Below are 17081 nucleotides of genomic sequence, written 5' to 3' on the forward strand. Positions count from 1 at the left end.
ATTTAACTTGCAATGTTTTTTTTGGTTAAATCTTGTAAGCTGAATAAGATCTACTCCCTCTTATCCAACAGAGTTAATTTTAAACATGTTAGTTCAAGAGCCGAGATGGTTACAAAGCGTACATCTTAACCGATGATTGCGGGTTCGAACTCAGGCAAACACCACTGATTTTTTCATATGCTTAATTTGCGTTTATAATTCATCTCGTGCTCGGCGGTGAAGGAAAACATCGTGAGGAAACCTGCATGTAATCATCTAATTTCAATGGAATTCTGCAAATGTGAATCCACCCAACCGCATTGGAGCAGCGTAGTAGAATAAGCTCCTAGCCTTCTTCAAAGAAAGAGGAGGCTTAAGCCCAGCAGTGGGAAATTTAAAGGCTGCACATGTATGTTAGTTCAGGTCCGTTAATACATTTATGTCAAGCGAGACCCGATTCAACATTCATAAATCCAACATCTTCAGAAAACGGAACTAAACGGTCAACAACATAGACAAGATTTTTTTATTTTATATTTTTGTGATTTGAAATGAGTCTCAATATTTTTTATCGTAAACATTTATGTCTTGCGAGAACTCTAATCATATTATTAAACTTTGAGTTTGAATATTAAAGCGTTAATCTCTTCCAACATAATATGTTTATTACTAATTATATTTAGTGTAATTATGTTACCATACCCTCAGTGCAAGTTATAAAATAAATTGCGTTTTGGTCGCTATGCCTACAGAGACTCAAGTTCAGGTTTATTACTTTGACCCTTGGAACAGGTTTGACATATGTATGTCATATGGCATGATATGTCATGATGATAATTAAACTCAGCTTAATGAGACGTTATTACTTCTATTAGTCGTTCTAAAATAGATAAATGATATATCTATACCAATATTATAAATGCGAAAGAAACTCTGTCTGTTACCTCTTCACGCTTAAAGAGCCAATTTAGATGAAATTTGGTATGTAGATAGTTTGAGTTCCGGGAAACTTCTATCTATCTATCTATCTTCTTTCGGGTCGTGGCTACTTTTTTAAACTTAAAAATAAGCTTAGATCTTTTACGCAACGAATTTTAATACGGTTTTCATTATTAAAAAGGGTGATTAAACAGGAAGATTTATAATAATTATTATTGTAGAGAAAAGCCGAGTATTTAAAACTTCATAGCCGGAAAAAAGAGATGTTTTTTTTCTGTTTGTTCTTCAATGTAGAAGTTGTATACAAACCCTTATGTGAAGCGGCGGGTAGCGAGCATGTCATAAAAAATGACGAAAGGGAGGTTAAAATTAATAAATACAATACATCTGTATGAAAATAAGCAATGACAACTTTAAAAAAAAAAGTCTTAGCATAAAATCGGTATATATGTACATATTGAAACTAACTCTGACTATTAATAATAATATCAAAGTGAACTAGTCGAAATTTAAGACATTTTACGGAGAAAATGTAAAGATCTCTAAAAGAGAGGTCTTTTATAGACTCCAATCTTGAAATCAATCACAGAGTTCTATATTACCTCGAAGAGTCAATTCGCACGTTTTTCGCTTTCAAATTTTTTTACATGTAGAAAAGACGGTTTCCATTGTTTTCGAACGATATTTTTATGTTGTTTATTTTATCGGGCTAAATAATTACTTATTTTAATTCAAGCTTTAAAGAGAAACTTTTTTAATGACAATTTGTACAATTTCACCGCATCAAATTAAGATTGTGGGTTTAAATCCGGGGATGTACCACTAAATTCCACATTACATTTAAGTAAAACATCGTGGAGAAACACGATGGCACAGAGCTTGTGCCGGATGAAAATCTGTCTAAGCATCACGTATTGGTGTGGCGTGGTGGGATAAGCTCCTTCAATTTACTATTTTTATCTACTTTGAGTTTCTTTAAGTACGTTGCGAAAATATTTCAATCGTGTTATTCTTAAACTTTAATTAAAATTAAGTATTTTTGTAGTTATTTTTCGACATAATATTGTTAATCACATCGTCTGACAGTGGAGCCTTGCTCTGATACCGAACCGTGAAGAGGTAATTGTGGCTACATGAAATATTATAGTACTCCGTCTTATTCACACCGAGGCCTGATTCCAGCTTTTTATGCTCTCTAAATATATTGAATTTGTTATTTTTCTGAATATTTTGCTACACTTGTGATTTGTAGAAATAGTCGCCCAACAGAAAATATATATCATAAAATATATTATTAACATAGTATAAAAAAAATTCGCTTCCACTGTCGGTCCCTTAGATCTTTAAAATTACATAACGGATTTTGATGTTTTTTTTTTAATAGATAGATTGGTTCAAGAGAAAGGTTTATATATACGTATAGGTTTATATATAGGTTTATATATCTCTACTATACGTGCACAATATAGTAGAGAAACACTAAAAATTTTAGAGGTTTCTAAAGTGATGTCATAAATAAACAAATTTTTTGCGCTTCCATTGCAAACGCTGGTTGAACATCTTAAAAAGGTCTTCAAAAAAGTTCATGATATTATAAGTTTATCTTTTAGGGATAGTCCACAACAACCATTTTTTATCTTTTACTTTTTACGAGAAATAATGGCTTATTTTTACGAAGCCATTTTAAGCAATACAGCATTAATACTTATCAAATTAAATAAATTAAATACATTGTGCATTTAATATAAATCAATGTGGCCTTTTACAGCATATAATTTAAATGAATATTTTCGAAGATATTACAGACTGAAAATGCAGAGACATAGCTGCTTGTATTGTCTAACGAATGAAGAACTGTGAACGTTGTAAGATATTCAGTAATATATTTAGGTGCAAATGTTGATGCATTGCGCCCGAGCGAAGCCGGGGCGGGTCGCTAGTAAGATATATTAAAGAATCACAATTCAAGCTGGTTCTCCGTCGTTCGATTCGGGTAAGCCAACAATCGGGACCATTGGTCCCCGTATGCTGAATTTGCCAATTTAGTATCTCTTTGTTTCAATGTCCTTTGAATATTCGTCATACACTCCTGACTTTTTTAGGCTATATCCGTAACTCCACCTCTTCTCCGGATAGTCTAATATCTTTTAAAGTTAAAACACACATCTATCCCATACAAATTGTTCTTTTTCCTAAGCTGTGTCTACTATATACTACAGGTTTATATGAAACCAACCAACAATTTCGAGCGGTTTGCCCTGTTCGTACGTATCGGTCTCTGCATAATTAAAATGTCTGCTGAACTTGACTTTAATCTTGTCCAAGTTTACACCGAGACCGATAAACTGGAAAAACTGTCTTTGGTTAGTGTAATATTTAAACAGCTCTACAATAATGTGAAAAAATATGAGCTGCATCTGAAGAATTAAATTGCTTAAAAACAATAAATAAAAACTTGTCGTGAGACAGCTGTTTGGAACAAAATTGCTTTCCCTATTTGTCATATATTAAATAATAGACTTCATTAAATAAAATAATGTTTGGACATAATTAAATATCAAGAAATTATAATTGTTATTCAAAATCCCGTGTGAACAATAACAAAAAACAATAACAAAAAAAAATGTTTCAATAAAACCGTACATAAAAGAAAGAGACAGAGCGATAGAGAGGGAAATGCTTATTCCTCACGTGAAGATTTCTGCGAAATCTCTAAAACGCGTAAGAGTACTTCGTTCCTAAAATATATATTTGCGCTGTGAGTTTATTTTAAAAAAAACTAATCCTAACAAAATCCTTGTGAATTCAAAAAGCGTATACAGAACATTATTTTATTATTATTGACGAGAGTGAAAATGTATGAATAAACCATATAAAATCAACGATTTGGTTTGTAAAATCCTTTAAATCCGATCGACAAACCTAACAAAGCCGAACGATCAGTTCCATCAGAGAAAACAATGTACGCAAATAAATAAACGCTAAGAGGCAGAGCATTATCACAGAACCTGTTTGCTATTGATTGCGATTCATTTTTACAAAACGTTTTTCACCTGTAGTTATTACCATATATACCATTACAATTAATACTACCACTACTTACTCATATTTTCTCTGAAATATGTCAGAATATAAATTCTTACAGACCAGTTGTGACTTTTTAAAAATAATAGACTAATTACTACTGAGTTTATACTGTGATATATTTACTATGATTCAGAATGGCATGTCAGAAGCATCCTTACTTCGTGTCAAAAAAAAAAGTATACCCAAACATCTGTAATTGCCGTGCGTATGCTTTTTTAAAATGTGCAGCGTTAGCCGGTAATAATATATTAATTTGGGGTTTTTTATTGTAAAAATGAATGAATGGACAAATCCAACTGTGCCTTATTTTTAAGCAAGAGGAGAAGTAAATTTGGGCCTGTAGAAGACAAACGCTTAAAAATAAATATAAAATAAACATATAATATTTTTAAGAAATCCACAATATATATTTTTGTAAAAAGTTGGAGAAATATTTTTTAAATAAGAGATTTTTTAATAGATGTGTTCTCGGTTTATGGCATTCGGGAATTCAGAAAAAAATCAGTCTTTGGAGGAAGGATTTACGATTCGCCTTGGCTGTCCGTCTTGGACAACAAATTCTGCCAGCACCACGCATCGAAGACATATTATTATACATTATAAAGATAGATTATAAATGATAAAAAGTAAATCTCTTTCTTTTAATTTGGTTTATATAAATATAATATTACTGCTCGCACAAGGCATATTTCTATCCTTATCCAGCGATTTACCGAGACCCCTCACAAAATAATCAATCCTCCTTTTACCTGTGAGGGTCACGGTATGGACCTGTCCATTGCCACTTTAGTTAATGTTTGATTTATCGTTTTGCTATCGATTAATAATAGTTCTGCGATAACGTCACGTTGCTCAGGTGTTTATTTAATTCCCTGCAATGTGTATATTGCTAATGGTGTCTGTGATAGTGAATCGGCGTCGTTACTTGCACAAGCGAATTCAGCTTTACGAGTTAAATAAACACTCATATCATGTATTTAAGAAAAAATATATAATAAATCATTGCTTTGCGTATGTGTGCTGGTAGATTATAGACAGATAAGATGCTCTCATGTATTATTAATATAGAACCCGATAATGTATCGGGACCCATATTCATATTTTCCAAATTTTGTTGGGCCAAAGGTTGTAGTTAAATGGGCCAAAACTGTAAAAATAAATGCTAACTCCTCACCAATCTTATTTTTTCCACACTAAATACATAATTAAAATAAAAATCATAAAGTGCTAGAGACCAGAACTCCTTAGATTTTTGTAGGGATAGATAGGCTAGTTATCATTTGAAAATAATTAATACTGAAATTAATTGTAGACACAAATAAGTATATCATATTTTTTTCGGCTATGAACCCGTAGTTTTCGGCTAAGATTGAAGTATTCTAATTTCTACCTTACTGGGAAAAGAAAAGATCCAGAGGTATTCCTTCTAAACATATGGCTTAATGTCTTAACTCAAGAACAGTCTAATTAAATACATAAGTTCTCTTTAATTACATTTTCTGTTGTTTGAAATTGTACTATTACGGCCTGGCTCATTTGCAAAACGGGCGTCACTTTGAGACACATTTCCGTCAGTAAGATGTTCGTGAACCAAAAGTTTTTGAATATATATGCAAATAAAACTTTATCTTTCCCATTAGAATTATAAAAATGTTTCGCTTTAGTTATGAATGAGTTATATGTCTTGTCATATTTTAAAAGTTTTGTTAATAACTAGTTCTAACACTTTGTGTAAGTGAGTATCGTTGGCTCTACCAACAGATTGGTTCAGTGAATTGCGCAAAATGATCGAGTACAAAATAAAACAATTATTTTAAATGACCTGACGAAGAGATATAAACACACTTAGACCGTCACACTATGTAAAAGACATTATTTTTAAGAGTAATTAGTTGCATGGTACCGCAATACTGAGATATTTATTTTGAAAAAGGAATTAACATTTCGAATGGATTTGTATACATAATTTGCCCGTCAGCATTTCTTCACACGGTTCTAGTCATAAATGGATACTATTTCCACGTTTAATTATTAATATGTATTTACTCAGAGTATTGCACTCCAAAGATATACGAACTTGCCAAGGTGCGCCGAAGCCTATGGTGTTCCCCCTTCCAAGTCCCGCCACCTCCTTGAGCATTTCGTTTTACCGTTCGTAGCTGGAGGGTGCCCAACGCTGCGTTTGCCGATCCGCGGTCTCCGACAAAGACGAACAACATTTAATTATTAAAATGAATTTCCTCTCTCGGACTATATTTAAAACCACAGAGAATGCTTTAATATAAAACCGCTTTATAATAAAGCCTTTTAAAACGAAATAGTACAAAAGTTAAATTTTCAGTCGACTCACAAAAAATGCATTTCTCGTCTGAATCACGCTAACCATTTGCAGAGGGCAAAGTTGAATGTTTTTTTGCGTACACAAAGCGTTAAGGAATTTCCTCGACCTTTAAAAATTTTAAATTGTGGTTTCTTTTTTACTTTAAATATGTCACAATGTTCATACACAATATAATTATACATAGTTTACTACGAAATATATTTAAAACAATTACCTTGAACGTGAATTGTTATATTTGTATCGAAGTTCAAGATATTTTCTTTCCGCAAATGCTTACTAGTCTATTAGCCTAACATCAGCGGCAGATCCCGAAGTTCAGTACAGCATCTCTATAAGAAGAAACACGAAACTCACCGCAGAGTACGAACGTGAAATGTCAAGTGAGGGAATAGAGAGTGTACCTGTGATAGCGCACACACTTATGCGCTATGCTGACCTGCCTATTTGGCTAGTCTCCTTTAAGATTGGTTGCCATAACTAAATTCAATTAGGAGAACATCATCATTTTGAACACCAATTTACTTAAATCGATTTAGTTTTGAGGCGATAACAAAAACAAACAAATTTTAATTTAAGACTTACCCAAAAAGGTTTTACGAGAAACCAATAAAACCGTCTGTATCTGTTCTTATGGGTGTTCCTCGAGGATCAATTTAGGGTTCAAACGATTTTTTTTTACAGGTATTTTATTTTTTGCTGATGATACCTCTTTACTTTTTAAATTTAACAGGAATCAACCTAATTATGACGATGTAAACAATATTTTTTCACTGATAATAATATGGTTTACAAAAAATTCTTTTATATAAATAAATACTAAAAAGACAAATTGCGTACAGTTTACCTTACCTAATGTAAGAAAGGAAAATTTTAAGTGATCTTTAAACAATAAATGTAACCTTCAATCTAAATCTAACTGACACTACAGTATTTCTAGGAATCACTTTAGACTCAAAACTTCAGTGGAATCCTCATTTATGGTCCCTGACGGGGAACTTAGGTCGGCATTATACGCGGTTAGAAAAGTTAGACCAATAACTGATGTTGATACTACTTGATTAGTATACTTTGATTATTTTCATGATATTATATTTATTAGTTGCTTTGGGGTAACGCTTCAGATATTAAAACTGTTTTCATATAACAAAAAAGAGTTATCCTTTCTATTTATAACCTTGGAGTTGGATACTCCCTTTGGGATGTTTTTGATGATGAGTTGATGAGCAACTGTAAGTAAACTCACTTTGAGTTTACTTACAGTTGCTTAACAATACGTTTACAATATTATATATTATGTTTATTCACTGTAATATAGATATTACGAGTATTTAAGGAACCAGTAACAATCATTGTATAGATACGAGGAAAAAAGTAAACTAATAACAGACTTCCGACTTCGCAAATTTAATACTTCCTTCCTGGGGCACGGTATTCGTTTTTATAATTAGATTCCATTGCTATTTTTAACTTGGCCTATTATAAAATTTAAAAGTCATGTCAAAAAGACAAATTTATGGCATGTTGCTCAATATTGTATGTATTGATTTCCAGGCAGGATATATGAAAATGTAATTGTGCTTTACTGACATTTGTGTTGAATTAAAATGATGGAAAAGAGTAACTACTGAGTTTCTTGCCGGTTCTTCTCGGTAGAATCTACTTTCCCTACCCATGGTATCTTTACATTTAATTCAACAGTCTAACATGAAAATCCAAAAGTGCTTTTATGAGCTTGAATAAAGAAAATTTGACCGTCAGGGAATCTCTTCGTTTGAAACCAAACCTGGAAGCAGAATCAGCTCATTACCATAAAGATGCAATGTCATCTGAACTATTTTTTATGGCACAGTAGGAGTAGGAGTGCCATACGAGTAGGAGTCTCACTTGGTCATCTGACATCTGCACCACCGGGATCATGATTATTTACTGGAAAATCGTATTGTAATCGATTGGAAAAATCGCCAACGAAATCTGGTTCCACCCTTCTGTGGAACCAGGTTTCGATTTACCAGAAAATACCTATAACAAATCAAGCAAATCTAGTATTTTATTAATGGCATTTGGCTTCGTACGCGTGCAGTTTATTAATAAAAAAACGTTTATTAATAATTTATACCCACTCAGGAATAATATAGCTTTCAACTATTGACAAAATTGTTAGAATTGCATCATTAGTTCCGGAAATTAAACCGTACGTGCAATCAAACGACTTGTAAATCTTAATAATATTAGTACAGACAAAATTGACGTTGAATAATAAAATGAAACGCAAAATATCATTATGTAACTTCCCGGATACGAATATTATTCACGAGAATCTTTGTTGTAAGTTTTTAATTTAATTTCGAAATGTAGAACAATTTGTTCTTGTCAAAAATGATTTTCATTCAGTTCTCAATGGCTTTAATACTTTATAGCACATTATATATATTTTTATTTAACCTTTTTTTTCTCCCATCAAGGCCCATATAACTTATAGACTCTATAGAATTCTTAAAATTAAACCCATTTTCTTGGAATTCTAATCTTTGCGTCCCTATACGTTCTGTATGCCGACCAAAAGTCAGGGTGGAGGTAAACAGATTTATCCTGTGCAAATATCTGGAGCAGTACTTGAGGTTCGTGGCTCCCTTTGACGTTAACCGCTGCAATTTAACCACCGCCGTCCCGTCAGTACCTACTTTCGTTGGCGTTTCTTAGATATGTACTATAAGATCTTTTTGTATAGTGTACCTGGGGCTCTGACCAAAACTTTTGAGACTGTCTCGTTATAAGATCAAGGAATATTCTAGAATAATAACTTCAATGAATTGAGTAATTTTCTGCTATTATTCGTATTCATATTTCGGAATATTATGGCGTTTCTTTTTTTAAAAATATATCAAAAAGTGTATAAGTTACAACTTTAAAATACCGTTAGGTACATAAACATTTATCAATTCGTCCGTAGGCATATATTTTTTTATGTATGTACATATAATATTTGGGTATCGTATTTTCGTTTATGGCCTAATATTGATATTTGCTTTTTTGCGTTGTGTTCTGTCCTAGCTCAATTAGTGATATTGCATATTATGACTTTTTTTATTAGAAACGTATTTTCAGGCACTTTTTTCTCGAATAAATATATTTTCACAATTATTACATATTTTTTACTTATTCTATTAGAATTTTTAATTGATCCATTTAATTTTCGAACTTAGTCGAATATAGAACACAAATTATACATATTGCAAATACACAAAATATAAAAGTATAATTTACTATAGAAAAACCTTTTTTTAACATAGTAATGTTGTATTAAATAGGCTGTGGTATATCTTCGTCCGCATCTGGTCGCTGGCACGTCAGAGCGCCGCATCGATTAGGACAACACTTCAACGCGCGGGGACAATCAGAGTCACCCGTACAAGTATGACTGCATATCCAGACGCCACGGGGATATTCAGGGCAACGACCTTTTTTAACTGAAAGGAGATAATGATTATAAATATCGGATCTATTTATTTTCTACACATGGCTAAGGCTTCTTGGTTATATTAATCATTTTTGAATAAATGAAATTAGGTTTCTATGGAACTATAATGTACTGAAATATTGGCGCTTCAAAGAAAAGCGAATACGTTATTATTACTTATGTTTGATTCGTTTTAAAATCTTATAAATTTTTTAGGAAAAAATGAGCGATTAAATAGAAAATTTTATAACGTTTCCGACGCAGAGGTTTTATTTTTTTACTTTTTCTGAGATGCGCGTGGACTTTTTATAATAAAATACTAGCGGTTTATTCCGTTTTCACGAGCAATAAATTTCGATATGTTCTTGTGTCATACCAACGATGGAAACTTACTTTCAGTTTGTCTGCTCTGTTTTTGGGCTAAAATTAATATTAAAATCTCACATAGACTATATAAGGTGATAATCTGTAAATAAATTCTTACACGACAGTAACTTTTACTTTTTTATTGGATAAGCCCGAGATTTGGACCCAGAACCTCGGAAAAATAATATAAGCCTAATAAACTGGCCACAGTAGCAGCGAATCATTATAAGACGTGATAAGAAACTCTTTTCCAAAAACTCCTTATTTAACGACTATAAGTAACAAGATTTTTACCTAATGTAACGAAATGTCGCTGGGTCATAGGATCGACGCACATCGCTCCACCACACGCTGTTGGGCAACATAGAGTTGTGCTGTTGCATGGCGCTTTTGGTCCACAAGTAGCTTCACAGATATCCACTGACAAAGTGGGGGGGCACGAACCACCACATGATGCTAGCGCCACTGATGTTGCTATTGACATAAAATATATAGAAGTTAATAACCTAAGTAGCAACATCTTAATGTGCCAAAGCTGAACTAAAATACAACATAAGATATTTCTCTTGAAGTGAAAACTTAGACCTTATTTAGTTGGGACATGGGTTATTTTCCTCTGACAAGTGTAGGTTCTTCGGTTTATTTATAACTGAGCACGACAGGAATTATAAACACAAATTAATGTTAAGCATATATCAATTAATCTATGTTCATCCTTAGTACACACATTAATAAATACATAGTTAACTAATCTATGTCAGTCGGCATAAAGTTCCTGCGAATTTATTTTGTACCTATATTTAAAGTCAACTCTAATTATACTTCAAACTAATTATACGGCATATAAGAAATAAAACATCTCTTAGCGAGTGCACTGATCTGTTTATTTATCTTTTATTGCATTTTGTTTGAAAGTATAATTCTGTAAATAAATATATATTTGTACTTTCAAATAAAAAAATACAATTAAAGGAGTTGAAGGGTGAGTGAGCCAGTGTACCACAGGTATAAGGTGCATAACATCTTAGAACCCAGGGCACATTGGTGTGATGTAAGGAATGGTTATTATTTCTTACAGCGTCAATGTTTATGGACGATAGTGGTGGTAATGATAAAATATTTTCCTCATAATTATAACGATAAACTTTAGAAAATCCACATAAAATTTTAATCATCACAGTCTTACATAATATATCAGCTATATCGTTTTTAAAATAACTATCGACAAAATAAAACAATTTAAAAAATCACGATCAATCGCTTGTTTACGTTTCCATCACACAAATAACCTTTTCCAATAATCATTACGACGTAAATAACTTACGGTTAATAAGAAAACATAACCAAATCTTCAATAACCGCGCTACAATAACTGTCTAACTTAACACAGTTAACTCACCGATAACCACAAAACACAGTCGTAACATTTTCTCCTCCATCATGAACAGCGGCTGCTTTATAATTCTCGTTTGCTCCGATAATTGCGAGGGACGTCTTGACACAAATATCGTGTGACACACTGATTAATAAATTTTACGACATGCGATTCAATGTCTCTTTAGAATTTGTAAGCCGCTCCGATATGACTTGCGCTAAAATAATTTTCGCGCACAAATGTAAACCAATTTCAGGAAAATCAAATAGACGGATGCCATCGCGTGAGGAGTAGGGCCATCTATGTCCATTCTTATGTCCTAGGACATATGACAAAATGAATACTTTTTCTTCTTCATGTCAGTCTCTTTTAAAACAGTTATATTTAGTAGAATAAAGTAGATATTTAGTCATCATTTATTATAAACAAATATAGAGTACAAGGGAACATATCGGCCATTCGGTGCTCCCGTGAGAATGTGGGCCCTGGACCCTGACTCCGAATGCCCTTTTAATAAAAACTCTTCTCTTCATCTTTCTCATCATTCCCTCAAAATTATCATAATTAATGCATGTCCCAATTTTAATGATAATCGATCAAACAGTGTCGATGATTATTATTTTAAAATGAATATGTCAACATTCATTTTTACATTTAATAAAATAAAAAAATATTATTTATCTGTAATCTTGCATCTCAAGCAGTTTATGCATAGTTTACAAGCCATAATTTCTAGGCCAGAGATTCACTCCTGAACAATTATTAACGAATTTGAATGAATAAAATATGAATGAAGACAATACGAATTTAAATTATTTATTCCAATCCCGTAAGACGTTTAACATGTAACTCCTCGACAAATTCGAATTTCGAAATTTAAAACAAAAAGACGAAACCTTTACAAAAATCATGTATTCCTGAGCGCCAACTTACAAAAAAAAAATTAAAAACAGATACATTTTACATCGATTTAAATTATTTACATAATAGAATTAATATAATCCAGAATTGAACTACATGACAGTGTGTATTACTGTCAATGTCAACACTGATAAGTCCCGGCGACGTCAGGGCTTGCACAAAATTGTAGTACAAGATATCGCATGTGCGAATGTGCTGTCGGCTGAAAGTTTTAATCCTCTTAAGGAATACGAGTGAAAGAAGTTTGAAGAATCTGTTACACAGAGAACACTGTTATGAAGACTGTATTAATTTCTTAGCGTTCACAAGAATAAAAGGATTATTCTCGAACATTGCTTATTTATAATTGAAATTGATTGATATTATTGATAATTTACACTGTACATAGTTGATCTCTTAATTTCTTTGGAAACCATAGTGAGAATGAGAAACTATAGTAAAATTTATTTGATTAATATTCTAAATAGATACTTTTACCAACGAACGAACTTCACCCAATAATTTCAATTCAGGTAAAGTATGATATGTTTTTCCACTAGTGTACTCAGAGCTCGTCTATTTCGGCAATAGTAGCCATTTTCAATCATTATTATTATATGTGTGTGTTTTTTTATTATGAGAATGAATTTTATGTTGACATGATATTGGCATCCATGAATCCTGTCTTTGCGTAATTAGTAATTAAAAAAAAAAAAAAAACAAGAATTAAAACAGTAGAAAATTACATTTCTACCTGAGTAGCACTTATCAATTAAATAAAACAGTTTGTCATGGCTTCTCAAAGTTAAAGCTAGTTGCAAAACGGTGAAAAATAAAATTACTCTGGCCCATAGCGCCTCGACCGCGCCTGATGAGTTTCCGCAATAGAAAGTATTGGAAAAATGTTTACCGGAGTTTTATCGTGTTAAAGAAAACTCGTTATCGCCCTCAGCTATTCATATTTAGATATTCTGAAGCCGAAGATCGTTTAAGATTCTATGCTTCCTTACTCAAATACGTTCTACCTTCAAGGCAATTTTGTCGCAGAAAAAGCTTTCTTAATTGTATGGCATATCAAATTTTGCACATGTATAAGGAGCTTTAGACTCAAGTTGGTTCCATCATTAGTTTTATGAAATCTCGACAAATTTCAGAAAAGTAAACCATGGAATTAATTTAATTATTATTAATAACTATCATGTAAGAAGGGACTATTTTTTTATATAAATCAGAAAAATAAATCTGTATCGTCTCGACTGAACTTACACAAAAAAATAAGGCTGAATTGATAATCTCCAAGTTTCATATTAACTTATTAGGAAAAAGTTGTACCAAGTTTAAGTACTCGACTGATAAGTTTCGTTGACACAAATAACTTGAACTATAACAAAGTCAAGGTTCCGCTGATAACCTTTCGACAGTTGATTGTATTCACTTGAAATGTACGAATGTTTGATAACAAGGGACCAATTATACTAATTTATAACGGCTACGATACGTCCCCGATCCGTCCCGTTCTATCTATCAAACTTCGACCGAACCGCAAATGAATCGTGAATCAATGAAAAATGGCTTTGTAAAACCAAGATGGCCGGCGTCACAAAATTATTTTTGAGTCTGATTGATGAGAAGATTGGTATACTGACTTGCACTAAGTACTAAAATTATTGTTTTTTGCTTTGTTAACATTACGTGTACATTATTTTAAACTTTACTTTCCATAAAATCATTTAAATAAAAATGTTTTTTTACCTATTTTATTAACGTTCTTGTAATGCGTTATTAATGATTCAAGTTAGAAAGACATCAGGATTAAGTACTTCTCTTGCTATAAAAACGTAAACCATAATTAAAACTGAGAAAATGATTTTATAAAACCAATTAAGCTTTACGCTATTATTAAAGACTAATTAAATTAACTTTTACAAAATAATTGAATTGAAATATAAATAAAGTGTGAAATTATTGATAAAATTTCACGACAGAATGTTTTTAAATGTACTCTTTATGACAACACGAACGGCGCTGATAAATACGGGCTGAATGTATTAATACATTTTATTGACACACATTTAACAATATTTATATTCCGCAATTGTTCCCGTAATCAGCTTCTCTTTTAACCAAATTAATTGAAGTCAAAGTAAATAATGTATTTTTGGTGATTATGTGTATATACTTTGCATATATACACATTTTATATATACGATTATATACGATTCATGATCGATATTAATCACGACACTTTTAAGAGTCTAATCAGAATACAGAAGACGGTGAACACACAAGTGTGTGCAACACAGATAGTCGTAGTTGCTTTCTCCTTAGTTCAATAAAAAGTCGCTTTATTCAATCCTGATAATTTTATAATATATGATTATAGTAAATCCAGCCGAGATGGTCCAGTGGCTAGAACGCGTGCATCTTAACCGATGGTTTCGGGTTCAAACCCAGGCAGGCACCACTGAATTTTCATGTGCTTAATTTGTGTTTATAATTCATCTCGTGCTCAGCGGTGAAGGAAAACATCGTGAGGAAACCTGCATGTGTCTGATTGCAACGAAATTCTGCCACATGTGTATTCCACCAACCCGTATTGGAGCAGCGTGGTTGAATATGCTCCAAACCTTCTCCTCCGAGGGAGAGGAGGCCTTAGCCCAGCAGTGGGAAATTTACAGGCTGCTAATGTAAAAATGTAATGTAATGTATATTAAATCAGTCGTCGCCAGCGGCTGCGCTCGCGTTTTTCCTTTGTCAGATATTAAGCATAAAAATTTAGCCTATGTCCTTTCTTTAAGCTTACTTTATTGCAAATTTTATCAAATACATTGTATCCATTTGGCCATGAAAGACCAACACAGACAGAGTTACTTTCGCATTTATAATATTAATAACCGATTCATAAATTCAAATATATGTCTATATCTATATCTTTACATATAATAAAATCTAACTAGTAACTCGATCGAAATCTGTACATAGAAGATATATGTAAAAAAATAGTACTGGGGGTTATTAATAATTCAATAGATCACAAAAATATGCTTTTTAGAATTTTTGTCTGTTTGTCTGTATGTCTGTTTATTTTGTCGTTTGTCAGTTTTCACTGATTTATACTGTAGTAACCTTGGCGTAACATATAGAGTTTGTTTTATTAAAATGGAGATGTTATGGAACCAGGGCTGATGAGGTTAAAGCCTTTTTAAAGAATTTCAGTGGGTTTACATCATCCCTTTGCGTTTTATGTTATTTATGTTATGTTTATACCCCGGTTCTTCTCATTCCAAAAAAGATCGTTTACTTTTAAGCGAGTCCAGTGCACACGGCTAGCTTTATGTGGCTCTGTCGCGTGTTCTCAACTGCAAAAAAATCTATGTAAAAATCTATTTTGTGTAGTATACATTACCTTGCAGTTAGACAAATACATCATAACATTTTAATATTACAAGATAAAATTATAAATTTGTAGTTTGATTTTTATCGATGGCAAAGCAATCAAATAAGTTATCTATCAAAAATGACAAAAAAAATCATAATCCATTTGGGAACTACAATGCCACGACTCAAAGATACAGAGATATGCCATATAATACCCCTACTTTTGAGGTTTAAAATCACGCGAACGGAGTCGCGGACACCAGCTAATATACATATATAATTGTATTTAACTAACATGACTTTGTATTTTAAAACGTTGAAAAAGAGTAACCACTGAGTTTCTTGCCGGTTCTTCTCGGTAGCATCTGCATTCCGAACCGCTGGTAGCTTCACTTAATATAGTTAAATGACCATTCAAAAGTGCACGTAAAAGCCTACTTGAATAAAGTATATTTTTATTTTTCATTTTTGATTAAAGATATATTATAACACCTCGTCTTATAACTACGACAAGTAACAAGAAAGCTAGTACATTTCTCCCTCAGAGAATCTGAATTGCGATTGAACGGGGAAATGCTGTTAGCATAATTGCAAACGTTCCTCGCGGTGGATTTCTAAAGTAAATAGAACTCAATGTAAATAGAACTTATCTTAAAAGATATTATTATTATTATTATATCTTCTTATTATATTAATATTTCAAAAAAAAATTTTACTAGGGCAATAGGCTACTTGATTTTAAGTGGTCACTACCGCCCATAGACATTGGCGCTGTAAAAATTATACTTATATGTTTATTACTATTTTTTTATATAATATGTATATACATATATATATTAGCCCGCTCACCTACATATTAACATTATTAAAATCTTACATTCACCTGCAATTACACTGCCTCACTCACCCTTCAAACTGGAACACAACGATACTAAGTATTGCTGTTTGTCGGTGTTTGGGTGGTATAGCCCTTCTACTAAAAATAATATTACAACATACAAACAAATATACAAAATGCCCGGTTTATGCGTCTCCTCATCTTGCTTACTTTGATAGAAAAATATTATTATTATTATCATTCAATGCGTTCGATCTTATTTCGGGTTAGATAGTTTTAACGTTGTTATTATCAAACAGAAATATTTTTTATATATTTAGGTGGTCAATACTAACAATAATCATTCTGTACTCAGCTTTCTAAACGCACCATTAAACGTCAAACATGGCCGCCCGTTGAACTGTCATATCATTGAATTTCA

The 17081-nt window shown here is 32.2% G+C and overlaps 1 protein-coding gene across 1 annotated transcript; it reads right to left on the minus strand.

The window, feature by feature from the left end:
* Positions 1–9592: 9592 nt before the first annotated feature.
* LOC125065223 (WAP four-disulfide core domain protein 2-like) lies at positions 9593–11700 on the minus strand. Its single transcript, XM_047672729.1, has 3 exons — positions 11569–11700; positions 10464–10643; positions 9593–9813 (listed from the first exon to the last, which is right to left on the minus strand). The coding sequence occupies exons 1-3, from the start codon at positions 11609–11611 to the stop codon at positions 9647–9649; spliced, it is 390 nt and encodes a 129-aa protein (XP_047528685.1). The 5' UTR covers positions 11612–11700; the 3' UTR covers positions 9593–9646.
* Between the last annotated feature and the right edge of the window lie 5381 nt (positions 11701–17081).

The sequence above is a fragment of the Vanessa atalanta genome, chromosome 7 (assembly GCF_905147765.1).
Source record: "Vanessa atalanta chromosome 7, ilVanAtal1.2, whole genome shotgun sequence".
Lineage (NCBI taxonomy): Eukaryota > Metazoa > Arthropoda > Insecta > Lepidoptera > Nymphalidae > Vanessa > Vanessa atalanta.

Excerpts from the sequence above, each read along its gene's own strand:
- LOC125065223 (XM_047672729.1), bottom strand. The coding sequence starts at position 11,611 with ATGATGGAGGAGAAAATGTTACGACTGTGTTTTGTGGTTATCG. Across the intron at positions 10,644-11,568 it reads ACTGTGTTTTGTGGTTATCG|CAACATCAGTGGCGCTAGCA; the intron begins GTGAGTTAACTG and ends TTATGTCAATAG. Across the intron at positions 9,814-10,463 it reads GCGACATTTCGTTACATTAG|TTAAAAAAGGTCGTTGCCCT; the intron begins GTAAAAATCTTG and ends ATCTCCTTTCAG.